Source organism: Felis catus, chromosome B2 (genome assembly GCF_018350175.1).
Source record: "Felis catus isolate Fca126 chromosome B2, F.catus_Fca126_mat1.0, whole genome shotgun sequence".
NCBI lineage: Eukaryota > Metazoa > Chordata > Mammalia > Carnivora > Felidae > Felis > Felis catus.
Window position 1 is genome coordinate 147,929,110 of NC_058372.1, and position 27,911 is coordinate 147,957,020.

The following is a 27,911-nucleotide window of genomic DNA, read 5'->3' on the forward strand; positions in this document are numbered from 1 at the left end:
GAAAAAGAAAAAAATATGAATCAAAGATTTAAATAAATAATAATAAGACAAAAAAAGAAACATATTTGATCTGTATTGTAGCAGGGATGAATTTCTTATTTCTATCAAATAAGCAAAAAGTAGTTTTCCTTGGAGAAAACTATTAAATGAAAGCAGAAAATACCCTAACAACTACTATTGTTATGAATATGTACACAAAGTAAAACTAATCACAGGCACACATGTATTTATTCCAGTATCTTGATGCATATAGTGCATTAACTTTATTAGAAATTAAAACTGAAAAAAAACTGACAAAATGAGATGTATCTTGATTACTTTAGACATCTGCAGACATTCACGCTATGTACATGATGGCTGTGAATTTTCATGGGTCATTTTTCCAGTCCCTTGAGGGCTGTTGTCTGTTTCCTTCAAGTTTACAAATTCTGTAATGAAATCCCAAAGGTTCCTTAAACACAACAAATGAATACGATAGATGAGAAAGAAAGTACCTTAAGCATAAAAGGAAATTTTTAAATAAACATCTATTTCGGCACATATTTACTCAAAGACACACAGCTGAGACTTTGTAATCTTCCACTTTGATTTTAAAGGATTTTTTGTAGCATTTTGGCCTTGAGTGTAGCAAAGATTCTCCCTAACTAGGGGGACAACCCCCTGCAGCATTTTCCAGACTACACACAGTGTGGCAGCAGAAGCACAATTTACCTTGAAGATAGTGATGTTTAAACCGTAGGTCCATTCGCTCTCGTGGCCAGAACTATGGAAGGAGCCTCCCCAATTTGGTATTTTTAATCCCATCTTCTTTTCCATTGAGGACACCCAATATGATCTAAGACCCGACAAAACCTGGATCCACGCGTACGGTTCACTCAGCAACCATTCCAACACCTTTCTCTGATGACTTTACGACGTAAACTGGAAAGTAGGGTGTTCTGTTTCATAGAGTCCTTTGCGGCTAAAGATGCCCTGGGGACACAGTGCTGGGCCATGAGATCCCTGGGAAGGGCCTTCCCCTCTCAATAAAACAGAAAAGCCTCGTGATGAGAAGCTCCTTGGCTTTTGTCCCTTTCTTCCCCCTTTCTTCCTCCGTGGGACAGAGATTCATGCCTCTCGACAGGCATATTTAAAAAAAAATTTTTTTTTATTTTTTTTTAACGTTTATTTATTTTTGAGACAGAGAGAGACAGAGCATGAATGGGGGAGGGGCAGAGAGAGAGGGAGACACAGAATGGGAAGCAGGCTCCAGGCTCTGAGCCATCAGGCTGGAGCCCGACGCGGGGCTCGAACTCACGGACCGCGAGATCATGACCTGAGCCGAAGTCGGCCGCTTAACCGACTGAGCTACCCAGGCGCCCCCTTAAAAAAAAAAAAGAATTTTAATGTTTATTCATTTTTGAAAGAGAGAGCATCAGTGGGGGAGGGACAGAGAGAGAGGGAGACACAGAATCTGAAGCAGGCTCCGGGCTCCGAGCTGTCGGCACAGAGCCCCCACGCGGGACTCGAACTCACAGACCGCGAGATCGTGACCTGAGCCGAAGTCAGATGTTTAACCGACAGAGCCACCCAGGTTCCCCTGGGGACAGCCACACTGAGGAGGAAAACGATACTCAAGGGGAACAGAGAAGGAAGAGAGAAAGACATGAGTTCCCAATATTATCATTGAACCTAGGCCCCCTACAACTAAACGTCTTTTTACTGTTTTTACAAATTAGTCTTTTCCATGCTTAAACCAGTAGTTTTCTGTTGCTCTCGGCCTTACCAAATCCTGAGATTTGAACTATAGGACCAACTGCAAGAAAATTAACCATAAAAGGCTAAACATGTAAAACAGATAATATAAATCAGCCATTTCATTTTTAAATTAAAGTTGTCAGAGCAATACCTATATAGGCTTCTTCAAAAATTTAATATCTCTAGGGGGCCTGGGTGAGCATCCAACGGTTGAGCATCCAACTTTGGCTCAGGTGATGACCTCACAGTTTGTGAGTTTGAGCCCCACATTGGGCTCTGTGCTGACAGCTCAGAGCCTGGAGGCTGCTTCAGATTCTGTGTCTCCCCCTCTCTCTGCCCCTCCCCCGCTCATGCTCTGTCTCTGTCTGTCAATAATAAATAAATGTTTAAAAAAATATTTTAAATTTAATATCTCTAAAAGCTATATAATTTGAGAAAAGAAAGCCACCCCTAGTCACATGTCTCCCCACTTTCCTGATCCTTGCCCATGAGAATTTAGTCTCAATTCTTCACTTCTTTCCAAATAATTTATTTCTATATTGCTAAACAATATATACTGACTGAGATTTAAATCTTGGGCTAAGCATTCTTTTATACGTGTGTGTGTGTGTGTGTGTGTGTGTGTATACATTTTTTAATGTTTATTTATTTTTGAAAGAGAGAGAGACAGAGTATGAGTGGTGGGGGGTGGGCAGAGAGAGAGGGAGACACAGAATCCGAAGCAGGCTCTGGGCTCCAAGCTGTCAGCACAGAGCCCGACACGGGGCTCGAACCCACGAACCATGAGATCGTGACCTGAGCCGAAGTCGAATGCTTAACCAATGGAGTTGGTCTAAGCATTCTTAAGCACAGGATGAAACATGTCTATTTAACAGTCATGAATATAAACACTTCCAAAGTACTGTTTAGTCTAATCTCGGTTTGAATGGATGGTTTTGAGAGTAGCATGAGATTGTCCTGCTTCTCCTGTCATGACATCAATACTTACCGCTGCTCCTGCTCACTTGTCTCCTGCTTCTCTAGGTTCTGCTTCACATTGTTTTCAATAATCTACCAAGAATAAAAAATCATTGTTTCCGTATAATGGCATGGTATTGCTCATACATATCAACAAGAACATTGAACCAGAATGGAATACAATTTCTGGAATCAGGCATAACATACTCATGTATACCATATATAATACAGAGGAATATATATATATATATATATATATATATATATCCTAGAAGTAGAACTATAATCAGTTAAGCAGCAGATTCTTAGTACGAATTTTGGAGGGCTATCCTGAAAGTCATTAGAGGAGCCAGGTCACTACATTCCTTGTCACCACGTAAACTCATTACAGTTCATTGTTAGGTGTGGAAGGGTTAGAGGAACGGTCAATTCTGATTGGTATATCCAACTATTTAAAAAGGTTGTTTATTTTTTTCACTAATACATTAGGTTACAGCTGTCCGGTTTTAAGCTACTGTCTACATACTGAGATATTCCTAGCATTACAGAAATTATCGTTTAGAAAGATAATGTATGTATTCTTATTTTGTATATGACACAATACAAGAAGCACACAGCACTAAAGGAAATATTTCTATTGAAAAACACTGATTCACATAAACTTACATGTATTTTCTTCTTTAAAATTCGATTTGCTGTTTCTAATTTTATAGCTTCAGTCTGAAGGAGAAATGGTTTTAAAAGTAAGATACTTGGTTAAGAATATATGTTAAATACTTTTCCCCACTTATGGAACAAAAATATATAAATGATGTTATTCTAAGTTCAAAAGTAGCCAATAGCACATCATTTAAAAACATGAATAAATAAAGCGTGACTGGAAGGACAGGTAGTAAGACAGATCCTAGCCCTCTAGATCAAAAACGAGAGGACATAAGGGTTGATATTACAAAAACCTAGAGAATTTTAGGGAAATTCTAAAGCAGTTCCTCAATTTTCATAACTAATCACAGAATCTGTTAAAGTGGCTTGATACAATATAAAAATACAAATATCAATAAGTCACATATATACCAGCAATAACTGATTACAAACTGTAATGTAAAATGTTTTTAAAGTTTCCATTAACAATAGTAACAGATGCCATAAAGTCCCGAGAGCAAACATAAAAAATTAAGAGCCAATGCTTAAAAATAAATTAAATATATGTAAAATGACCCTTGATGGGAGTGTGAATATTGTAAAGCTGTAACTTCTTCCCGAATTAATCTATAGGTTCGCTGTAAACACAACCAAAATACTGAGAGTATTATTACTGAAACTTGAAAAATATTTAACACTGTGAGTGAGAATATCCAAGATAATTGTGAGCAAAATAATGACGGGCAGAGGGTGTAAACATTTGCTCGTTCAGATTAGCAGTTACATCAGTGAACCTAGATAGTATATAATTAAAAACCTAAATTGAGCTTTCATCCCAATTCTACTGCTTTCTCACTGTGACCTCAATCAAGTTACTGAGTGTATCTTGGCTGTGGTTTCCTTATCTGAAAAAGAGGGTTAATAATGGCTTAGGGTTGTTGGAAATTATACGAAATAGTATTTTTTATTATTTTTTTTAATTTTTTTTCAACGTTTATTTATTTTTGGGACAGAGAGAGACAGAGCATGAACGGGGAGGGGCAGAGAGAGAGGGAGACACAGAATCGGAAACAGGCTCCAGGCTCTGAGCCATCAGCCCAGAGCCCGACGCGGGGCTCGAACTCACGGACCGCGAGATCGTGACCTGGCTGAAGTCGGACGCTTAACCGACTGCGCCACCCAGGCGCCCCCGAAATAGTATTTTTTAAATGTTCACAGTAGTATCTGGCACACTGTAAATCCCTGATGCATTTAGTTATTTTTTATTTTGGTTAGAAATGACATATTTCAGGGGTACCTGGGTGGCTCAGTCGGTTAAGCGTCTGACTTCGGCTCAGGTCACGATCTCGCGGTTCGTGAGTTCGAGCCCCGCGTAGGGCTCTGTGTTGACAGCTCGGAGCCTGGAGCCTGCTTAGGTTCTGTGTCTCCTTCTCTCTGCCCCTCCCCCACTTGCAGTCTGCCTCTCTCTGTCTCTCAAAAATAAATAAATGTAAAAAAAAAAAAGTTTTTTTTTAAATAAATGACATATATCAAATTCAAAACCAGAAATGAATTATTTCATAAGATAGTAAAAGCAATTCTATTGTAGCTTCTAGCATTTGATTTAAGGAGCAAAATATAAATAATAAATAGCTAAAGTAATATAAATTAGTGATATGGAACCCTTATACAGACTTTTCTATTTCCTAGATTCAATCCACTTCAAGAGGTTTTAATCATGAAGGAAAAATTTACATAATTTTACATTACATTTGTGATGTATCTTGTGATACATTTACATTATTACATGATTTAAAGCTATAACATATTTAAAGTTATATTATATAATTATATATACATTGCATAATATATAATACAATTTAATATAATATATTTAAAGTTATAATATATTTAAAACTATAACATATTATTTTCAATGTTTAAAAATTCGACTGTAAATTAGTGTTCATTCTCAGGACATTATGTCATTTAAAAAAGAATAGACTGTAGGGTTACCTGAGTGGCTTAGTCGGTTAACTCTCGACTTTGGTTAGGTCATGATCTCATGTTCGTGGATTCGAACCCTGGGTCGGGCTCTGTGCTGACAGCTCAGAGACTGGAGCCTGCTTTGGATTCTGTGTGTGTGTGTCTCTCTCTCTCTGCCCCTCTCCCCTCTCAAAATAAAGAAACATAAAAAAAAAAAAAGGACTATAAACAAAATCACAGAAAGAAATCTGAACATACTATTTTAGAAGAAAGAGAGAGAGAAGTCAAAATAAGTTTAAACCACTACTAACTTCCTATACACTTTATAATTCTGCTTTTTAAAAAAATTTTAATGTTTATTTTTGAGAGAGAAAGAGAGAGAGAGAGAGAGAGAGAGAGAGAAAGAACATGAGGGGCAGAGAGAGAGGGAGACACAGAATCTGAAGCAGCTCCAGGCTCTGAGCTGTCAGCACAGAGCCTGACGCGGGGCTTGAACTCATGAACCACGAGATTGTGACCTGAGCCGAAGTCGGACATTCAACTGACTGAGCCACCCAGGCGTCCCTTTATAATTCTGCTTTTTAAAAAAAAAAGATTGAAAAAATAGTGCTGGAAAAATCTGTGTAATTATATAACCATGAGACAAAGAATAATCATATATCATTTATAAACTCTATAACAAAGTGGTAACATTGAGTCAGATACTGCACAAATTAATTAGGTTACGACATACAAAAAGTAGAGTACCAGAACATTTCAAAACACAGACTACAATTTACATTATATTGTTCATCATTGGTTCGTCAAAATGGTTAGTAATAACTGTTAAAGACTACTTCTAGTATAGTAGACTTCCTTTTCCACGGCAGTAGCGAATTTCTATCTTCTAGCATCATTGTTCAACTCACTGAAAATCTAACTACGAAGTTTCAATGTGACACAGTGAAAACTGTTAGGGCTTTGGAACCCCCAAAGTATTAAGCTCGAATCCCAGCTTTGCCGCCTCTAACCTGTGTCACGTGGGGCAGGTAGTTCTGAACCCCTCTGAGCTTCAGCTCAAGCTACTTAGTACATATCGGATGACAATTGTCATCACTTTCATGACAAGCATCTTCTATACAAAATTGTTAAGAGACATCAATTGATCTGAAAGAGATCCACTTTGCACCTTACCAGAACTCTACATAATTTTTATCACCTTTATTTTTGTTGTTTTAGCTAGATCTCTTCATTATTCTAACCATTTGCTACAAATGTTTTGCAATTAAAATATATTTGGACCCAACTGTCCATTATTTTTCACCCAATGGCCAAATGAAATTGCTTCAGGTGTTTGCCAACCTCTTCAGGCAAAAGAACAATGTAGACCTTCAAATGAATAAACTACATACCTCTATGCTTTTAACCCTATTTTCAGTGATATGTGAAATTCCAGTATGAATCAGAGTCGTTTTAATTTCTCTTTCAAGAGCATGAATTTCATCCCATTTACTGAGTATTTCACACCTCTTCTTTTCAACCTTCTCAATAAGGGTAAGGTGATCCTCATCCATTACATTTTTCTTAGATGATTCTGAAAATATTTTTAAAAGCAAAGTATTACTGTGTTTAATATGTCATCTCTTATGAATAGTATTATGCATTATTAACACTGGTGTATGTTATATACTGCCATATATAATGTGTGTATATATATATGTGTGTGTATAATATATATATAAAATATATAATGTGTATATATATTATATATATAATGTGTGTATATATAATGTGTATAATGTGTATATATATGCGTATATAATACATATGTTATATATAATATATAATGTGTATATATATAATGTGTATAATGTGTGTATAATATATATATTTTATATATACATAATGTGTGTATATATAATGTGTATGTGTATATGTATGTGTATAATATATATATTATATATTATATATAACATGTATATATGTGTATATATGTGTGTATTATATATATTATATATATATATTACATATATATAAAGTGTGTATATATATATTGTGTATAATGTGTATAGTGTATGTATATATATGTAATGCTAAAATACAATAATGTAAGTCAAGGTTCAAGCACATCAATAAAAATGATCTGATCCGAGAATGGGGACATGCCTCTTCTAATTCATTTATATTATCAAAAAGTATCTACTGAGTGCCCAATCTGAGCACCTAACACAGTGTGGGGAAGGTATGAGGACAACTCTGCAGAATCACGGCAAAATCGATAACCAAATGATGAGCAGGCGTTAGAGAGGCGGAAGGGGACGGGGAGACGGAGAGGGGGCGGAAGGGCAGATTTCAGCACATTTCAGTAAAAAGAAAGGTATGCAGTAGTGTGGGGACTTTGAGGGCCAGGTGAGTGGCATCGGTAAATAACACTAGGAAGGAAGCAGGGGGAAGACCCGAAAAGGCCTTATAATCTATGTTGGGACATCAGTCGAAGCTGTGGAAGGCTTTTAGGCCGGGATAAACACAACCACACAAAGGTCACTGTCTACAGCACCAAAAGTGGAAGAGAAAGAGCGAGGCTGGAACAGGAAAACCAGTCAGACAGCCACTGCCATCATTCAAACAAGATCAGATCAGGATGGTGCCTGTCGCCTAGAGAAGCGGAGAGACACAAAAATGATTTAAGGGACTGGAAACAAGGAGGGCTCACGGGATCTGAATGTAGAGGAAGAGGTAGATATCCAAGTAACCCCTAGGTTTCAGCTCTGCACAGCTAGGGACAGATGTGGTGCGAAGGAAGTGAGTGCACTGCAGCAGAGAGGTAAGATTCCAGGTTGGCCATTAACTCCAAGCTGTGCTGAGGTGGTTGATGGGGTGAGGAGGGAAAGATTTCTGCCACAGGTTTCCTGACTTGACCTCCATGTGTTTGGTGGTGTCATTCATTGAAACAGAGAGTTCAGTCTTGACGGTGTTGGGTTGAGGCACCTATGGGATACTCAAGTGGACACGTCCAGAGGGAAGTTGGATATACAAATCTGAAGCCAAAAAAGAGATCTGGGCAGGAAAGAGTTGGAATCAAAGATGTGTGTGTTGAACCAAAGACATGCCAAGGCTCCAACAGACATCAATATCTAAGGATTCAGAAAGGAGGTGGAGACATTGACAGTAACTCACTTGATTATACAGTACTTGAGTTACTAGAATGTAACTCATTAGAGGTAACTCACTAGAGCGGGAAGACAATTTTTTGAGAAAGAATGACTACCCCTTTCTGATAGAAAAAAAAAAAAAAGGCAAGTCGAAAGAGTGATAATGCTTACCTGTACAAAATGAACAAGACGGAAACCACTGCCATCATTCAAACTTGCCAGATTTGGAAGAAGGGAAAACTCTGAAGGTGAGTTCTGAAATCTGGGGAATGAGCTAAACAGATGCATGAGGAACTAACCAAGCGGGTAGAAACAGCCATAGTTAAGCTTCTACCCACGAAGTCTGATCCCCACCTTAACCTAAGCTGAGCGTTTTAACCTGCAACAATTGACTGAGGGCACAGAAGTCAAAAGGGATGTGAAGTCACTAAAATGACCCAACGGTTACCCCTTTTCTACCTAAGGAGGAAGACTGAGGCACCAACATGGGGAAATTCCACAGGAAATGTACGGTTGGAGGAGAGGCTCCTGAATGAGAAAGCTTCGGGAAAAAAAGAGAAGGATGAACACAAGCCACCAGATTTCTTCAATAGCACTGGAAAAGTGTCAGAAACAGCTAGAATCAAAGACTAAGAAAAGCTTACTTCAGTTCTAGAAATTAGTAACATCCTCTTGTTTATTTTTTTATATCTTTCATTTTATCCTGTTAGCAATTGACAATAAAGCCCTTAGATTTAAAAGAAAAACGGGACAAACACCATATGATTCCACTCTTTTTTTTTTTTAATTTTTTTTTCAATGTTTATTTACTTTTGGGACAGAGAGAGACAGAGCATGAATGGGGGAGGGGCAGAGAGAGAGGGAGACACAGAATCGGAAACAGGCTCCAGGCTCCGAGCCATCAGCCCAGAGCCCGACGCGGGGCTCGAACTCACGGGCCGCGAGATCGTGACCTGGCTGAAGTCGGACGCTCAACCGACTGCGCCACCCAGGCGCCCCTGATCCCACTCTTAAATGGAATCTTAAGAAGAAGGAGAAGGAGAAGAAGAAACAAACAAAAAGCGGAATCAGACCTATAACTACAGAGAACAAACTGATGGTGGGCAGAGGGAAGGGGATGGAGGGATGGATAAAGGGGGTGAAGGGGAGAGGGAGGCATAGGGCTCCAGTTACGGAACGAGTAAGTCATGGGAACGGAAGCAGAGCATAAGGAATGTAGTCAATGATACTACAACAGCAATGTACTGGGGCTCATGGTAGCCGTGCTCGCGGTGAGCGCAGAGCATATGCATAAACTTGTCAAATCACCAAGTTGTGCACCTGAAACTAATGTAAACATTGTGTGTCAATGCTACTCAAATTAAAATTAAGAAAAAAGGAAAATGGTGGGCTCGTGTTAGGAGACAGCAAGGAGACGGAAAATGGTGAGCTGGAGCTCCATCCATGACCCGGGTGGAAGAGGATCCCAAGAATAAGCAACGTGGATGCAGGAGAACGGTGGACCCCACCACGCTCCGAGCCCTGAGAAGGAGTCAGAAGACGAGCACTGAGCCAGCCCCACAAGAGACCCTCGGAGGATGGCCAGCAGGTAAATCACACGGGTGTTGCTCACAGGAAGAAAGAACTAGGAGGAGGAAGCAAGAGACTCCAGAAAGAACCTTTGAGGCCAAGGTCTTCTAAGAACGTAAAACAGGTCATATCTGTGAGTATATCCTAAAAGCTGCTGGGGGGGTGGTGGTTTAAAAGCTTAACCAACTGAGCCACCCAGGCGCCCCTCATTTGGCCAGTTTCTCGGGCTCTCGTCCAAATGTCTTGGTCAAAACTTGATGGAATTCTTTCTACAGGAGGTCTTGGCTTAACTCAGTGTTCTACTAAAAACCACAAAGATCTGAGAGAAGAATGAATTCGTGCACAGGTTGTATCTGGCTCCCGAGAAACACAATTACTTGCCCGACTCTTCCTTAGCTGATCGCAGCAACGCGCGTTCCACCTCTAGTTCACTTCTGAGTCTACAGGTTTGATAATAAAAAGAGAGTAAAATATCAGAACTCCGTTTGCACCGTTCTTCCTTTGTCTATTTTATGCCACAGGTCTTTTTTTAAAAAAATTGACAAATACCAAGTGATCTCAGTTTCTATCAAAAAAGGTGATTTTGCACATCGACGTAAGATGAGAGCCTACAGCCGTCAAATTAAATAAACCAAAGGATACTTTCTTACCAAGATTGCATAAGCCACTAGCTGAAGAAGCTGGAAAATTAATAAATGATCTCCCATAGGGTTTATGGATATTATTTTGTTACTTGAATTTTCTACGAAGCAGAGAAGCAAAGAAACCAGCGTTTACACTCTGAGACGAACCAGAGACGAGGGCCAGTGGAAGCACGTCGCTGCTGTTGGAAGGCACACCTCATGTCCCCTGTGCATTTCAATTTCCTCCCACAGATACAATTCACAAATTCCAGTACATTTACGCTAAAAGTAAAAATGCGAGAAATATTAGGAGCGCCTAGGTGGCTCAGTCAGTTAAGCGTCCAACTCTCGCTTGTGGCTCAGGTCACAATCTTACAGTCTGTGGGATCAAGCCCCACATTGGGCTCTGTGCTGAGCCTGAAGCCTGCTTGGGATTCTCTGTCTCCCTCTCTCTCTATATCCCTCCCCCTCCCGGACTCTCTCCTTCTCTCTCAAAACAAATAAACTTAAAAAACATTTTAAAAGAAGGAAATGAAAACAGTTGTAATTTCTTTGTATCCTCCTCCTGGTTCCAAAGGAAAAAACAAAAACAAAAACACGAACACAATAATTAAACTAAATCAACTGTATTATCTCTGATTTGGAGGGAAAAAGATGGGGGTGCTAATATGTACAGAAAACCCCTGCGATTTGGTTACCAACATCACTACCACAAATGAGTCGATGCTGCCTGCCTACAAGAGGCCTAATGGTTAAATATTTTCACATACGTTAGCTCATTGCATCAGAGATTAAAAGAAATAGAAAGGTATTATGACCCCCAATGTTAAGAGATTGAGATTAAGTGAATTAATAATAATCTTAACAGTCTTTTCAGCATGTAGATCCAGAGCATTTAGTTTCTAGAAATGTTTAATGTATTACAGTTTCAAGTGTGATGTTCTGTCCCATTGATTTTTCTTCTTCTGAGACTTTAATTATGTGCAATGGATCTTCTTTGCCTGTCTTCCACTTCAACCACTTTTTCTCTGACTTTCTTTTCTTATCTCATTTTCATTCTCTTGCTTGTTCTCCCACTTTTCTCTAACGCTCTTTATTGTAGTGTCACTCAAGACTATTCCTGCTGGGAGCGTCATAATTTAGTCTGGATCTATGACATAATCTTAACTTTTCCAACTAGCTTTTCCTCAGTGGCCAAACCTTGATTCACATCTTCCTTTTTATTGCCATTCATTGCTGTGCTTATTGTTTACATTACTGACTCCAGATCATTTTCATATCCAGAAACGCTCTTCAGGGAATATTTAAGTGTGGAACGTTGTGGCAGTTTCCTTCTCCGACTTTTTGTTGTTGTCGGATGGCCGAGATTTTCATCAACTAAATTGCTTGGGCCCCCATTTTCTGTTCTCTCTTGAAGCCATTTGTACACACAGAGATCACTTGCACCTCTGCACTGTGGTGGGCAGGGCTAGTGGTTCGGGGAGTGTTTGAGGTACGGGTTTCTAAATCCCCCTCCTCTGCTTCTTTTTCTCTTCAATGCACAGCTTTAAAGGATGCCGATCAGTTCCTTTTAAACCTGTTCCCACCATATCATCATTTCGGAATTGGCTCTTTGCTTCCACACTCACTCCAAAGTCCTCTCCTTCTAAGTCAGTGCTCTGAGAGACTGAGCAGTAACATCTGTTATTATCTGTATTATTTAAGGAAGCTGCTCTCTCTCCCTCCCTCCTTCTCTCTCTTCCTCTCTATCTCTCCCTTCTCCCCCTCCCTTTCTTCCCCCACCCCTCTATCCTTGTCTCTCTCTCCCTTTCCCTCTGTCTCCCTCCATTTCTCTCCTCACCCCTCTCTCTTTCTCTCTCTCCCTCCCTTTCAAGCCTCACCCCTCTGCCAGCAGAAGAGATATAATAAAGATTAGAGTAGAAATAAACAATATAGAATCAAAAAAAAAAAAAACAAACAGAGAACAGATCAATGAAACTAAGAGGTGTTTTTTTTGAAAAAAATAAACAAAATTGATAACCCGCTAGACTTCTCAAAAAGAAGAGACAGGGGATAAATAGATAAAATCACGAATGAAATTGGACTTACCACAACCAACCCTTCCAAAATACAAGCAATTATCAGAGAATACTATGAAAAATTCTATGCCAGCAAACTGGACAACCTTGAAGAACTGGACAAACTCCTAGACACCCACACGCTGCCAAAACTCAAGTGGGAAGAAAGAGAAAATTTGGACAGACCCACAACTAGTGAAGAAATTGAATCAATTATCAAAAATCTCCCAAGAAATAAGAGTCCTGGGCCACAGGGCTTCCCAGGGGAATTCTACCAGACATTTAAAGCAGAGTTAATACCTATCTTTCTCAAGCTGTTCCAAAAAATAGAAACGGAAGGAAAGCTTCTGCACTCATTCTATGAAGCCAGCATTCCCTTGATTCCCAAACCAGACAGAGACCCACAAAAGAGGAAAAGTACAGGCCAATTTCCCTGATGAACAGGGATGCAAAAACGCAGACCCTCCTGGGCTGCAGGGCTGGTACAGTATTTGCAAATCATTGTGATACAGCACATTAATAAAATAAAAAATAAATAAAATAAAATAATAAATAAAAAGAAAGGATAAGAACCATATGATCCTGTCAATAGATGTACAAAAAGTATTTGACAAAATACAGCAACTTTTCTTCACAAAAAACCCTCAAGAAAGTTGGGACAGAAGGAACATACTTAAACACCATAAAAGCCATATATGAAAAACCCACAGCTAACATAATCCTCAGTGAAAACTGAGAGCTTTCCCCCTGAGATCAGGAACATGACAGGGATGTCCACTCTCACCACTGTTGTTTAACACAGTGTTGGAAGTCCTAGCCTCAGCAATCATACAACAAAATGAAATAAAAGGCATCAAAGCTGGCAAAGACGAAGTCAAACTTTCACTTTTCATAGACGACGTGATACTCTACATGGAAAATCCAAAAGATTCCACAAAAAAGCTGCTAGACTGATTCGTGAATTCAGCAGAGTCGCAGGGCACAAAACCAATGTACAGAAATCAGTTGGCATTCCTATACAACAATAATGAAGCAAGAGAAAGAGAAATCAAGAAATCTATCCCATTTGCAATTGCACCAAGAACCATAAAATACCTAGGAATAAACCTAACCAAAGAGGTAAAAGATATGTGTGCTGAAAACTATAGAAAACTTATGAAGTAAATTGAAGAAGACACAAATAAATGGAAAAACATTCCATGCTCATGCATTGGAAGAATGGATATTGTTAAAATGTCAATACTACCCAAAGCAATCTACACATTCAATGCAATCCCAATCAAAATTACACTGGCATTCTTCTCAAAGCTAGAACAAACAATCCTAAAATTTGTATGGAACCACAAAAGACCCTGAATAGCCAAAGTGATGTTGAAAAAAAAAAAAAAAACCAAAGCGGAAGGCATCACAATCCCAGACTTTAGCCTCTACTACAAAGCTGTAACCATCGAGATGGTATGGTATTCGCACAAAAACAGACACACAGACCAGTGGAATAGAAAAGAGAACCCAGAATGTACCCACAAATGTATGGCCAACTAATCTTTGACAAAGCAGGAAAGAGTATCCAATGGAAAAAAGACAGTCTCTTTAGCAAATGGTGCTGGGAGAACTGGACAGCAACATGCAGAAGAATGAAACTAGACCACTTTCTTACACCATTCACAAAAATAAATTCAAAATGGATGAAGGACCTGAATGTGAGACAGGAAACCATCAAAACCCTAAAGGAGAAAATAGGCAACAGCCTCTTTGACCTCAGCCGCAGCAATTTCCTGCTCGACACGTCTCCAAAGGCAAGGGAATTAAAAGCAAAAATGAACTATTGGGACCTCATCAAGATAAAAAGCTTCTGCACTGCAAAGGAAACCATCAACAAAACTAAAAGGCAACCGACGGAATGGGAAAAGATTCGCAAATGACATATCGGATAAAGGGTTACTCTCCAAAATCTATAAAGAACTTACCAAACTCCACACCCAAAAAACAAAACAAATAATCCAGTGAATAAATGGGCAAAAGACATGAATAGACACTTCTCCAAAGAAGACATCCAGATGGCCAACCCACACATGAAAAGATGCTCAACATCACTCATCATCAGGGAAACACAAATCAAAGCCATGACGAGATATCACCTCACACCAGTCAGAGTGGCTAAAATGAACAAATCAGGAGACTCTAGATGCTATTGAGGATGTGGAGAAACGGAACCCTCTTGCACTGTTGGTAGGAATGCAAACTGGTGCAGCCGCTCTGGAAAACAGTGTGGAGGCTCCTCAAAAAATTAAAACTAGAACTACCCTACGACCCAGCAACAGTGCTACTAGGAATTTACCCAAGCGATAGAGGAGTGCTGACTCATAGGGGCACATATACCCCAATATTTATAGCAGCACTTTCAACAATAGCCAAATTATGGAAAGAGCCCAAATGTCCATCAATGGATGAATGGATAAAGAAGATACGGTTTATATATACAATGGAATACTACTTGACAATAAGGAAGAATGAAATCCTGCCATGTGCAGCAATGTGGATGGAACTGGAGGGTATTATGCTGAGTGAAATAAGTCAGGCAGAGAAAGACAGATACCACATGTTTTCACTCATATGTGGAATTTGAGAAACTTAATAGAAGACCATGGGGGAGGGGAAGGGGGGAAAGCAATAGTTTCCAACAGAGAGGGAGGGAGGTAAACCATCAGAGACTCTTAAATCCAGAGAACAAACTGAGGGTTGATGGGAGAGTGGGGGAAGGGAAAATGGGTGATGGGCATTGAGGAGGGCACCTGTTGGGATGAGCACTGGGTGTTGTATGGAAGCCATGAACCACGGGAATCTACCCCCAAAACCAAGAGCACACTTTACGCACCGTAGGTCAGCCAATTTGACAATAAATTATATTTTTAAAAATTGTATTTTAAATTATATTTAAAAAAGACCTAAGTCAATGGAATGGCCTCCCAGGATCACAGCTTGGAAGGCGCAATGTGGTAAAGGTGATGATACCCTCCCAGGCCATCTACCAATCAATTCAATCCCTACCAAAGTCCCAAAGGCCATTCCAGCAGAAATGAAAAGGACGTATCTTTAATACAAAGTCTGCAAAAGGGGGCGCCTTCGTGGCTCAGTCATTTCAGTGTCCAACTTCTGCTCAGGTCAATATCTCGTGGTTCATGAGTTCAAGCACCACATCCGGTGCATTGCTATCAGCACAGAGCCTGCTTCGGATCCTCTGTCCTCCTCTCTCTCTGCCCCTCCCCCACTTGCTCTCTCAAAAACAAATCAACATTGGAAAAAAAAACCTCACTCCCCTCTCTCTCCTCCTTCCTCCCACCCCCTTTCTTTTTCTCCCCATCCCTCTGTCCTTCTCTCTCCCTTTCCCTCTCTCTCCCTCCCACTCTCTCTTCACCTCTCTCCTTCTCTCTCTCACTGGTCTTAGAACATGTTATGTTTTCTACCAGTTCCATTGTTCTCCCTTCCCCCACTGCCCTTTCTGTCACGAAGGTTTGTAGAAAGACCGTAGATAACGATTCACTGCCATTTGATGTGCATTTTTCCATTTTCAGGTATTCTGAAGTCTGGATGCTTTTTGTCTTCTAGTTATACTGAAGGCACCGTTTCATTTTTTGGTTTTTGTTTCCTGTCTTGTTTTCTTGAGTGTGCTGGCTTTGCTTCAATCTTTTTTTTTTAACCCTCTACAAAACATGCACCCTATCCAATTGTTATTTCATCTGGAAGACTATACAGAAAGGTCAAAAGATGTTTTTAAGTTAAGAGAAAATAATAGCCCATTCATGAAAGGTGTCTTGACTTTGCAGCCGGGTCACCTACCAGTAGGTCCCCAGGAGACCACCATGGAAGACGAGATTCCCTCGGAAACCATCCCAAACCACCCTCCCCCATACAAACACTGGGTTTGGTTGAATTTCCCAGTCACAGATGTGATGGCTTGGGAAAGGGGCCAGATGACAGGCACACTGTTAGCGAAGGCAACACATCTCACCCAACAATGCGGGAAAAATGTAAATACACGCTTGTCACGTGGTTTTAATACATTGTACAATAGTATAATCCCAACGTAAATCAAATCAGACTGTCAACTCTCACTTGTCATTATGCTCCAGGGCAGCCTTGGTGGCCGTCACAATCGCCCTCAGCTCCTCCTTGGCCTGGTTGACATCTGCTGTCTTCACGGACCTCTTCTCCAGCCCCTTGGCATTAGCCAGCAGAGTCTAGGAGGACAAGGCCATAACGGATGAGACGCACACAGGAAGGAATATTACAGTGTATTCAAGATATTTTGAGTCAAAATAGAAATTCTAGGTAAAATAGGTAAATAGGAAAATATGAGAGGAGGGATAACTCGTCATGTAAAGATCTGGACAAAATATTGCTTTAAAATTTATGAAGGCTTTATTTTACGAAGACATTTAAAAAGTGGTGGGGTTTCACCGTAGGATGTGGAGACACAAAGATCCCTGCCTCTTTAGGTGATGGGCTGCCATATTTCCAGAAACAGAAAGAAAGAGCTGATGCCCTGTTGGCCAGGGAACTTTTCATGCTGGTGTTTGATTGAAATTAGCACACATACGTTCATCTGGACTCAATGTGAAAAACCCAAGGAACAGGGTAGGCTGCCAACCGGAGCCTTTGCTTGTTCCTCTCAAACAAAAGCTTACTTTTCTGGGGCGCCTGGGTGGCTCAGTGAGTTAAGCATCTGACTCTTGGTTTTAGCTCAAGTCATGATCTCACAGTTCGTGAGAGGGAGCCCTGCGTCGGGCTCCGTGCCCCGACAGTGCGGATCCTACTTGGGATTCTCTCTCCCCCTCTCCCGGCCGCTTCCCCACTCATGCTGCTCGCTCGCTCGCTCTCTCTCAAAATAAATAAACTTTAAAAAAAAAGGCTGTCTCTCCCTCTTCCTCTGCTCCTAAGATGAGGTAAGATAAAGTAAAATAAGACAAAATAAAATTAAAATAAAATAATAAAATAATTACACATGAAAAGAAAAGATTTAAGGAGTAAATCAGAACTGACCTCCCTGTAAGGCTGTGATGTTTTTCAAATACAAGGCAACTGTACTTCCCAATTTATAAGACAGAATTCTTAAACTTTATTGAATTCAAAAAGTCAAAAGTAGTTTTAGTAATGCTACATCCTCTTAGTTTTTGTGAACGAGGGAGTTGATCTCGCAGTCTATTTTCCTTACTAGAACATCCACAGGTGCGACCTCAGCCTGGAGGGGACACCTGGGGGCTGTCAGCAGTTAGGCAAGGACACCATGCACTTGTACATGCTGCATTACCTCTCCGACTCCCCTTCTGGCCCCACCCAGGGAAGCAGACGTAGGCCTCAGCTTGTAGGGGTCCGTGGGATTAGATTGGGCCCCCCAGGTAATTCAGGATAGTTTCCCTCTCTTTAGGTCTGTAATCTGCCTGCCCCAGACACCTAAGTGTCAACATCCAATGGGATTATACCTGGACACAGGTATAATCTGGAACTCCCAGGAAGTATCTGGGTGCCATAGACAGAGCTGGGGATCATCAGTATAAAGGTGAGCAAATATATCGTATAACCAGAGAAAGAGGGAGAAAAGGGCCAGTGCTGAGTGAAACAGCCATGGGAGGACAGGGTTACAGGGGGATGAGCCAGAGAGATCCCTGAGAACTGGTGGCCAGAGACATCGGCACAACACAAGCAACGTGTATGCCCCTCCTCCACCCCACCGCTGGTGCTCACTGCGAGCAGAAGGTGAAGTCCTTACCCACAAGCCCCCCAGCTGGTCTCCAGCTTTCCTACTATGGAAGCAGATGGGGCCTCTTGGATTCTGAATGTTTTCTCCTGCCCGTGAAATATGAAAGAATGAAGAAACAGGCTCTATTTAGGCACTTGCATGATCATTCGTTACCTTATACTGTGATGCGGTCTGGGACCGCAGGAGTATTGCCATGTAGAGTTCGTATTCATCCTATACCAAAAAGAAAAAAAAAATCCATTGAAAACGTGTTTAACACTACTATGTAAGTTTTTTTGCATGTATAAATAATATGGAAGTTAAGGATGTCAGTCTAGATCATTTCAAAAATATAAAATGTTCCTTCAACATATTAACCAATATGCACAATAAAGTGTGTAAAATCTCACCAACCTGGAAGCAGGTCTGAATGTTAACTATGGATCACCTGAGAAGAGTATCATCAAATACTCTGACACGCACACACAGCACGTGATCTCCTGCCATATGGGTGCTCTGGGGACTTGGGTCCTGCCGACCTGCCAGAGATGGGCTCCCTAGGGATGGGGACATTCTGCAGAACAGGCCACTGTATTCCTGCTTTTAAGTATCCTCGTCTTTAGGATTTGGATAAGAGAAAGATGTGTAAGAAACCCCGTTTTAACTCACTTTTGATATGAAGCTCAATGTTCATCATGAAATCACAACAAACATAATTCCATAAGAATTTATATAAACTTGGGGCGCCTGGGTGGCGCAGCCGGTTAAGCGTCCGACTTCAGCCAGGTCACGATCTCGCGGCCCGTGAGTTCGAGCCCAGCGTCAGGCTCTGGGCTGATGGCTCAGGAGCCTGGAGCCTGTTTCTGATTCTGTGTCTCCCTCTCTCTCTGCCCCTCCCCCGTTCATGCTCTCTCTCTGTCCCAAAACTAAAATTAAAAAAAAAAAAATTTATATAAACTTATTATGCATAATTATAAATGTTTATATGTTATATATATACAATTTGTAAAAGTCTATAAATAGTTGGGATGCTTTAGCAGGAAAGAAAATGGGCTTAAGGAGTGAGCTAGCTGGTTGTTTATTCACATGTCCCACTGGTGATTTGCGTGGCCATAAGCACATTACTTTGAGTCTGTGAGTCACTTTCCATCTCTGTAAAATGGAAGCCATGATACTTGGCAGGAATTCTGTGAGAACAGCAATCCTGTGCACAGAATGTCATGTATGGCTCTCAACTGTTATGTGACAAATATACACTTATTATTACCTTAACTTCTTTCAAGATATCCCCAAATATCAAAGAACTATTGCAAATATCTTCAAAGACTTTTCCATAGACCTGCAGTCTGTTGAACTGTTGGGAGTCACACACACACACGTTTTGGAGCTCCTGGTGGAGAAACAGAACCAGACATTTCAGGATGTCTTAATTTTCCTTTCCAAAGAGTTTCTCAGGGGAGGAATGAAATTTCCATGGGGTTTTCTATCAGCGGGTCCAGCTCATACCAGCCCAGAGCTGGGTCTGAGCAGAGCCAGGCGGCCAACCGAGGAGCCTGAGGAGGTCTGATTGCTTGATTGTCCAAGGCGTGTTTGTCTTTGTTTTCTTCATTCACCCCCTTGCACCCTGTATTTAAGGACTCACTGCACCCACAGGTCCTTCTCTTTCCATTAGTCCGCTCAGCCAAAACCCTCATCAGGTTTGGTTACTTCTCAGGCACACTGCTACTTCCTCTCTTCCCGTAGTCTCTCTCTTGCATCACATGCCCGGTCACTGTGCACGACTCATGGCCCCTGGGAGTTCACTAAAGCGCCTCCCATCACACTAATTATCTTCCACAGACACGAGTGACTCCGGGCAGAATCTACCTCTGTCACCTGACTGTACCCCCGCCTCACTCTGCCCTCAGTGCTTTCATAGCAAGTTAGGCAAACCTTTCCTCAGATGCATCTGCTATCCATGAACATTGTATATCACAGCTGCCGGGCAGCGTCTGATGCTCTCCCTATGAAATCACCTCCAACTGATTAAGTTTCTGGATTTAGCCTTCTTCTACTTCTCCCTGTGGTGATTTACCTCGTGTCAGATGTTCCCAGCCCCTGGTGGATATCCTACATCCTACCCGGAAATGTAAATGAGGTGTCTGAATGCGGACGTCCACCCACAACATTTGGACACCCGGAACTCCCGCAGTGTGCCCACAGGACTGCAAGGTCAACCTCCTTACCTGTTCCAACTTCTTCTCATGCCGTGTCGCTGCCTGCCTCCCAGTGAAGTCGTTCTTCCGGAGATGGTGCTTCGCGAGAACTTCTTTTTGGAAACGCAAGAACTTCCTGTACTTGTCCGTCTTCGTCAGGCCGGCTAAGTACGAGCTGATGTACTGATACTCATCCTTACGTCGGGGAGGCATCACGCACTGACGGCTGGACTCCACCGCTCTGTACTTGAGAACCTTCATCTCTGGCAACCTCAGCTCTTCTCTCCTCCGCCACTCGGGAGAACCCTCTCTCCTCGGAGACTTCCTTTGAATGAAATCCTCTTCTGCAGTGTGGGAACTATGCTCCGCGGGGTTCAAATACCTGAACAGTGGTGCGTTCTGTGCCTCATTGGGCCCCAGAGCTGTATTGATGGTAAAATAAGCCAGAGCGTCTTTCATCTTGGTGATCTCCTTATCGGATTTTCCGGTCGGCTTTTCCACCTGGAAGATCTTTGCCCCTTTTGGTCTATTGGCGTTGGGCCAGTGATACAGGATGGTCTCAGGAGGCCTGTAGAGCTTATTGGGATTCAAGTGCCCAGAGGTGTAAAGATAGACATCCTCTCTGTGATCTTTCTGAAGCTTGTTCAGAAGTGTCCTTAGATTGCATAAAGTCTGAACACCTGGCACCTCACAGTGTTTCCACCGCAGGTAAACTGGTCAGGAAAGATAATGAGACTATTATGTCGGAGGTTCCACAATAAGACATTAAGACCGCTGTGCGTATCTGCTGAGCTGCTACCTCCCAGTCCCAGAGGAGGAGCTGACAGACACGAAAGGAAACAGCATGCAGGCCAGGCCTGCTGCAAACGGGGGGCTGCTAGGTGCACATGATGTGCAGGTCTGATCAGAGAGCCCAGGGCCCCGCAGGGGCGCACCTGGCTGGCTCAGTTGTAAAGCGTAAGACTCTCGGTCTTGGGGTGGCAGGTTTTAGTCCTATGTTGGGTGTGGAGATTACTTCAAAATAAAGTAAGACAGAGAGGGAGAGAAAGAGAAGAAAGAAAGAAAGAAAGAAAGAAAGAAAGAAAGAAAGAAAGAAAAGAAAGAAAGAAAAGAAAGAAAGAAAGAAAGAAAGAAAGAAAGAGAAAGAAAGAAAAGAAAGGAAAAAAGAAAAGAAGGAAGGAGGAAAGAAAGAGAGAGAGAAAGAAAGGAGGGAGGGAGGAAGGGAGAAAGGGGGAGAGAAAGGGAGAAAGAAGGAAAGAAAGAAAGAAAGAAACCAGGGCCCTACAAAGCCAGGAAGAAGGAGGATGGGGCTTTCGATTCAACAGAGGGTTTCTTAGAATATTAGCAAAGGTTCTGAAAGGGAAGTTGAACGGCATAGTTAGAATTCATAATGATGATGCTCAGAGACACCCAACGTAGGAAATAAACACAGGTGTTTTCTCTCTCAATACTGAAATGTCTCAGCGTCCCTGACCAAACCCCCAGGGACTGACAAGTCCGTCACCCCTTCTGCTCCCATCCCCGCTTGTAGAAGATAAGGAGCCACGGAGCAAGCCCCGTGGGCGAGCTGACGGGGACCCCAGCTCCTCCCACAAAGGGCCCAGCTTCTCCTATGTCCCCGTGGTGGGGTGCCACGTGGGCACATGGTCCAGGACATAAAACTGGAAAAACCTGGCTGTTTGAACCAGACTCCTAACCACGTGAGCTCTAAACGCTTACATAATCCCTCTGAATCATAATTTCTTCCTCTGAAAGATCAGGATGATCATCCTACTCAAAAGGGTTGATTGACAGCTAAATGGAATCGCTTTTGGCAAAGAAGCACACGGCCTAGAACAGACACTCCATGAACGGTATCTATTTTCAGGAAAGGACTAGAGCACAGGGAACACCTCGCCAAATGCTTCTGGTAGAACAAGAGTTGACCCAGACTTCAACTCGAGGAAAGGAGATTTCGGCCACGCGCCGTGAGGGCCCCGGAGCCACGAGCATACGGCATAACTTTCCAGAGAACCCCGGAGGAGTAGCTGACCAGATCTGCGGTCCCACACGTCAACCTGGGCTGGGGAGGGCGCTGGCAACAGAGCCCTCGAGGGCCCACCCTGAACACCCCCCATCCGAGCGTTGCCCACATCCGTGACCCTGGGCCCCACGATGATTCCATCTGGGACTAGTTTCGTCCCCATGCTGTAAACGGGAAGCAGAAGGACTTACGTGACCCACTCGGGTCCAGACACCTCTCGAGGCAGGTAGCGTGTCGGGTGGGCCTCACCTAATCACATGAAGATGGTCACAGAGGAGGGGTCAGAGGTCGGGGGGCATGAGGAGAACTGATCCCTGAATACAGCATTTGTACCAAACTGTTGGATCAGCTCTCTTGTCCCACAAGTGCCTGGGCTCCAGGGGAGGGCTTTCTGGGACCCGTGCCACATCCAAACCCTGACCAGTCCACGTCCAGAAGCAGTGACAATAAATCAGGACACAGTATTTCCTCTGTTTTCCCCTGTGAAAAGCAAGAAAGGCCCAGAGAACATGAAGAACCGGGGTAACTTCTGTTACCGTATAACAAATTACTACAAACAGCAGCTTCAAACCCGTGTTTAGCTCAAGGTTATATGGGTCCGGACTTCAGCCTGAAGGGGCTGGATTCTCCACTGGGGATATCACAACACACATATCAAAATGTGGGCCTGGCTGAGCTCTTGGAAGCCTTGGAAGTGGGGTGGGGAACGTGCTTGCAGCCTTATTCCTATTGTTGAGCGAATCGAGTTCTTGCGATGGTAGGACCGAGGTCCCCACTTCCTCGTTGGCTGTTGGTGGGGCTGACGCTCAGCAACTAGTGGCTGCCCTCGTTCTAAAAATATGACTTCCTTTTCCACATTTATTCATGAAGCAAAACAGTTAACTCTTGGTCTCTTTCTGAGACCCTTCATCCTTCATCCCTGAACCCCCTTCACATACTTCTCATGCTCCCCGACCTCTGACCCCTCCACTATGACCAGCTTCGTGTGATTAGGTCAGGCCCACCCAACATGCTACCTGTCTTGAGGTCTCTGGTGCCGTGGGATACAGCACAATCGCAGAGCACTCTGTCCCCCTGTTCAAAGGCTTGGGGACTATGCCAAGTGTCCACGAGAGGTCAGGCAAACTTGAGCCATTCCAGAATTCTACCCACCTCGGGGATACTGCCAAGCCCAGACCACAGTCTCCCCTTGTCCCTGTTGGTGAGCTTCTTACTTCAAAGAAACCACTCATAAAATGTTAAAATATCAACATTTTTTCAAGACAGATGATCATACGTAATCAAAGGCATCAACACTTAAAGAAGATGCGAAAACCACATCCTATTTGTTGGGCTTCTCCAGAGGACAGAACCAAAAGGGTGTAGAGAGAGAGAGAATATATAGAGATTTCTTCTAAGGAATCGGCTCACGTGATTATGCTACAAACCCACCTCGTGCCCAAGGCGTTCTGCTGGAGAATTCCCTCTTGCCCTGGGGCGGTCAGTGTTTATTCGAGTAAGGCCTTCGACGCAGCAGACGAGGCCCGCCCACATTTCAGAGAGCAATCTGCTCCACTCAAAGTCTACTGGGATAAATGTTACCTTCATCCAACAAACATCCTCAACAGAGACATCCAGAATGAAATTTGACCAAACCATCTGGGCACCGTGGCCTGGCTGCGCTGAGAACTAAAATTCCCCGTCACCTACATGATACCAACTCTCTTTGGAAAGCAGGAGAAAGAGGCATTTCTGGTGTTGTGCTATCCTGTCGATTTTATTTGCAAAAAGGCTTTGGAACCACCGGAAAATTAGCAAAATCATTCTCCTCAGAGCGGCCAGAGCAGAGGCCCAGGGCCGCGGGGAACCGGCCAAGCCAGGCTGGGTGCTTGAACTCCTGAATCTACCCGGGGAAGCCTCCGTCTGTGCAGATACTCCGGTTGGTTTTGCCTCCTCCAGCGTTTTAATCGCCTGTCGGGGGTCTACAACGCTTCTCGAGATCGTAATCCCTCTCTCCTGAACCCCGCACACGGCCCCCTCCTGTCCTCGTTCACTCTCTGCCACCAACCGTCACACGCTTCCGGGGCGATTTCGACAGTTCCTCCAGGGAAGAAACTGTTTTTATTAACATCAGCTGCGTCAGAAAGAGACCAAGAGTTAACTGTTTTGCTTCATGAATAAACGCGGGAAAGGAAGTCATATTCTTAGAACTTGAAATAATAATACAAAATTTTACTCCGCACCACACCGTGCTCTCTCCCTCAGAGGATTCCGCACCAGGAATCATGTTCGTTTTGTTTTAAGTTTATTTATTTTGAGGGGGGGAGGGAGGGGGGGAGGGAGGGAGAATCCCCAGCAGGCTCCACACTGCTCGCCTGGAGCCTGACACCGGGCCTGAACCCATGAACTGTGACAGCATCGCCTGAGCTGAAATCAAGAGCCAGACACTTAACTGACTGAGCCCCCCAGGTGCCCCCATCCCACCGGGAATCCCAAAGTCCAGTAGGAATGAGCTATGAGTACCCGCGACAGGGAGACCGTGGGAGCGTCTATAGTGCAGTAGTGAGAAGCAGGAAAACATCTCACCTTAATTATCCTGAAATCGCTGGGCCCGGAAGGCGGAAGGCGGATTCGTGAGCCCACCTCCCATTTCTATGCTCCTAACAAAGGGACTTTGCAGAATGAAAGTTATGCCCTTAAAATAGGGTTTCCTGAATTACCTGGGGGGCACGATCTAATCCCATGGGCCCCTAACAGCACAGAACCTTCCCTGGCTGGGGCCAGAAGGGGAGTCGGAGAGATTCCCTGTGATGGAAGGATTCCATGGCCACTGGGGGCTCTGGGATGGGGGTGGGGGGCCAGGTGGGGCCCTGGGGAGAGGCGTCCAGGAGCTGACAGGCGACAGGGACAGGACCTCAAGTCCTACAACCGCAACAATGTGGGTCCTGCCCGACAACCTGAGTGATCCTGGAGGACGGTCCGCCCCAGAGCCTTCAGAAAGGAAGGGAGCCCAGCTGGTACCGAGAGTTCTGCCCAGAGAGACTCCAGCAGGGCCCAGCAGAACCAACCAGACTTCTGCCCCACAGGACAGAGATGCGGAGTTTGGTTTGCTTTGTGTCACTACATCTGTGGTCATCCGTTACAGCAGCAGCAGCAGCAGAAAACGAACGAATACAGCAAGGGGAGTGCAGGCTACGCCGTATCCAGGACTGGACAGGCCAGTTGGTGATGACGGTCAGGGGAGGGCTTGCGGCCAGTGGGAGGGGCAGGAAAACCCCCCAAGAGACTTGACAATTCGGGAGAGCCAGCACTGCCAGGAGAGGGGATGGGTGGCCACCCCTGAACACCATCGCCCCCTCCCTGGAACCCCCCACCCCAGGGTCCCCCACCCCCTAGATCCCAAAAGGAAGAACACAGTGATGCCTCCCAAAGTCAGGGAGAAGCTTCAGTTCCTTTTATTATTATTAATTAGTTAATTAATTCAGACAGCACAAGCTGGGAAGGGGCAGAAATGGAGGGAGGGAGGGAGGGAGGGAGGGGGAGAAAAAGAGAGAGAGGGAGAGAGAGAGAGAGAGCCAAGCCACCTCCTTGCTGTCAGCACAGAGCCTGACTCCGGGGCTCAATCCCACCGTGAGATGGAGATCGTGACCTGAGCCAAAAGCAAGAGTCCGGGGCGAAACTGACTGAGCCCCCCGCCCCCCCCCCCCCCCCCCCCGAGGCTTCAGTTTCTTTACCTACGTGTTAAACAAAAAAAACAACCTCAAAAGCCTGGGACGCTGTAAATTTCTAACCACCGCCTGCGGCACAGCCTGTGCGATGCCTCGCCCTTACTTTTTTGCATTTCACCCGATCTCCTGGTGTGGGGTCGGCCTGGCAACGAATTTCTCCTCCTCCTTTTCACTGTACAGAATATGCACTTATTAAGAAATACCAGGAAAGGGGCGCCTGGGTGGCTCAGTCGGTTAAGCGTCCGACTTCAGCTCCGGTCACGATCTCACGGTCTGTGAGTTCGAGCCCCCGCGTCCGGCTCTGGGCTGACAGCTCAGAGCCTGGAGCCTGCTTCGGATTCTGTGTCTCCCTCTCTCTCTGCCCCTCCCCTGTTCATGCTCTGTCTCTCTCTGTCTCAAAAATAAATAAATAAACGTTTAAAAAAATTAAAAAAAAAAAAAAAGAAATACCAGGAAAAAAAAAAGGACGCGCTGGTGTATTTCCTCGCCACCGCTTGGCACGTTTTGCAGCCGCCCCGTGACTGGAACTTTCTCGGGCAGTGCGGGGGGGTGGGGGGCGCTTAGGGACCACGCACACAGACACTGCAAGGCCAGCGTGAGTGACCAAGTCTGGGAACCCCCGCCACCTCCCCATCCCGCCACCTCCCCATCCCGCCACCTCCTCATCCCGCCACCCAAAGGAGCCCGCAGACACCGCGGGGGCGCGCGCAGAAACGCGTATTCCGCGCCAGGCCGTCTGAACAATCGGCCACCGTCCGTGGCGGGCAACAGACCTCACGGTGCGCGGGCACAAAGGGACTCTGAAAGGACTGAAACAGCGCACCTGGAAATCCATTCAGACCACGTGCCCGGGGACTGGAGATTATCATGGGCCATTATCATGCAGAGTCTTTATTTTAAAAAAAGGGGCGGGGGACGGGGGTGGTGGAGAGGTTTCTCGAACACAGCTCGTCGAGTCATTGCACGGGGAACAGAAGAAAGGGTCCGAAACCACGGGAAACCACCTCGCGGGGCGGCCCGCCTGCGGTCTGCGGCGGCCCAGCGAGGCCCCGCAGGACGCGGCGCCGCGGGACGGGCCCCGAAGCGGGGCTCTTTACAAAGGGCGCTCCCAACGGCTTCTAGAAATCCCGCCCTCATCCCTCATCCCTCCTCCCGCCGGGGGACGCACACGAGCACGTGCCCACACGCACGCTCGAGTGCACACACACACGTGCGCGCACACGACCTCGTTCCTTTGAACGTGACCCTGAGCTGTTCCGGGGAGGCACCGCATCCCCCGCCCCCTCCGCACGCAGTCCCAAACCCGGGTGACCCGGCGGCCGAGGCGCAGCCGCCAGAAGCGGTTTCATTCGTCACACCAGGCTCAGGGCAGCCGGGGCCTGGACGATCACACCGCGAACGGACGTCAGGCGGCGCCCACGGCGCGCTCGGGGCGCACTTACACTCGGGCTCTGACTCCCGGGCCATCGTCGCTCCGCCGCAGCTCCCGGGAGCCCGCGGTTACCACGGAGACGGACAAACACTCGGAGCCCCGCCCCCGCGGGGCGGGGCCCTCTGCTGCTGGGCAA

General features: G+C 44.4%; 1 protein-coding gene across 3 annotated transcripts; it reads right to left on the bottom strand.

Annotated features, from left to right (window-relative positions):
* Positions 1–226: 226 nt before the first annotated feature.
* Positions 227–27,911, bottom strand: CB2H6orf118 (chromosome B2 C6orf118 homolog). 3 transcript variants are annotated; one of them, XM_045058339.1, is made up of 11 exons: positions 27,786–27,842; positions 22,828–24,749; positions 20,644–21,326; positions 19,686–19,808; positions 18,593–18,652; positions 16,795–16,919; positions 10,383–10,441; positions 6,693–6,874; positions 3,361–3,414; positions 2,726–2,787; positions 227–451 (listed from the first exon to the last, which is right to left on the bottom strand). In XM_045058339.1, exons 3-11 carry the CDS (start codon positions 21,070–21,072, stop codon positions 343–345), a joined length of 1,203 nt encoding a protein of 400 aa, XP_044914274.1. In that variant the 5' UTR covers positions 21,073–21,326; positions 22,828–24,749; positions 27,786–27,842; the 3' UTR covers positions 227–342. The 3 variants fall into 3 exon arrangements, with proteins under 3 accessions (XP_044914274.1, XP_023110328.2, XP_023110327.2); XM_023254560.2 differs by lacking the exon at positions 22,828–24,749 and having other exon boundaries at positions 227–428; positions 27,786–27,911; XM_023254559.2 differs by lacking the exon at positions 22,828–24,749 and having other exon boundaries at positions 27,786–27,911.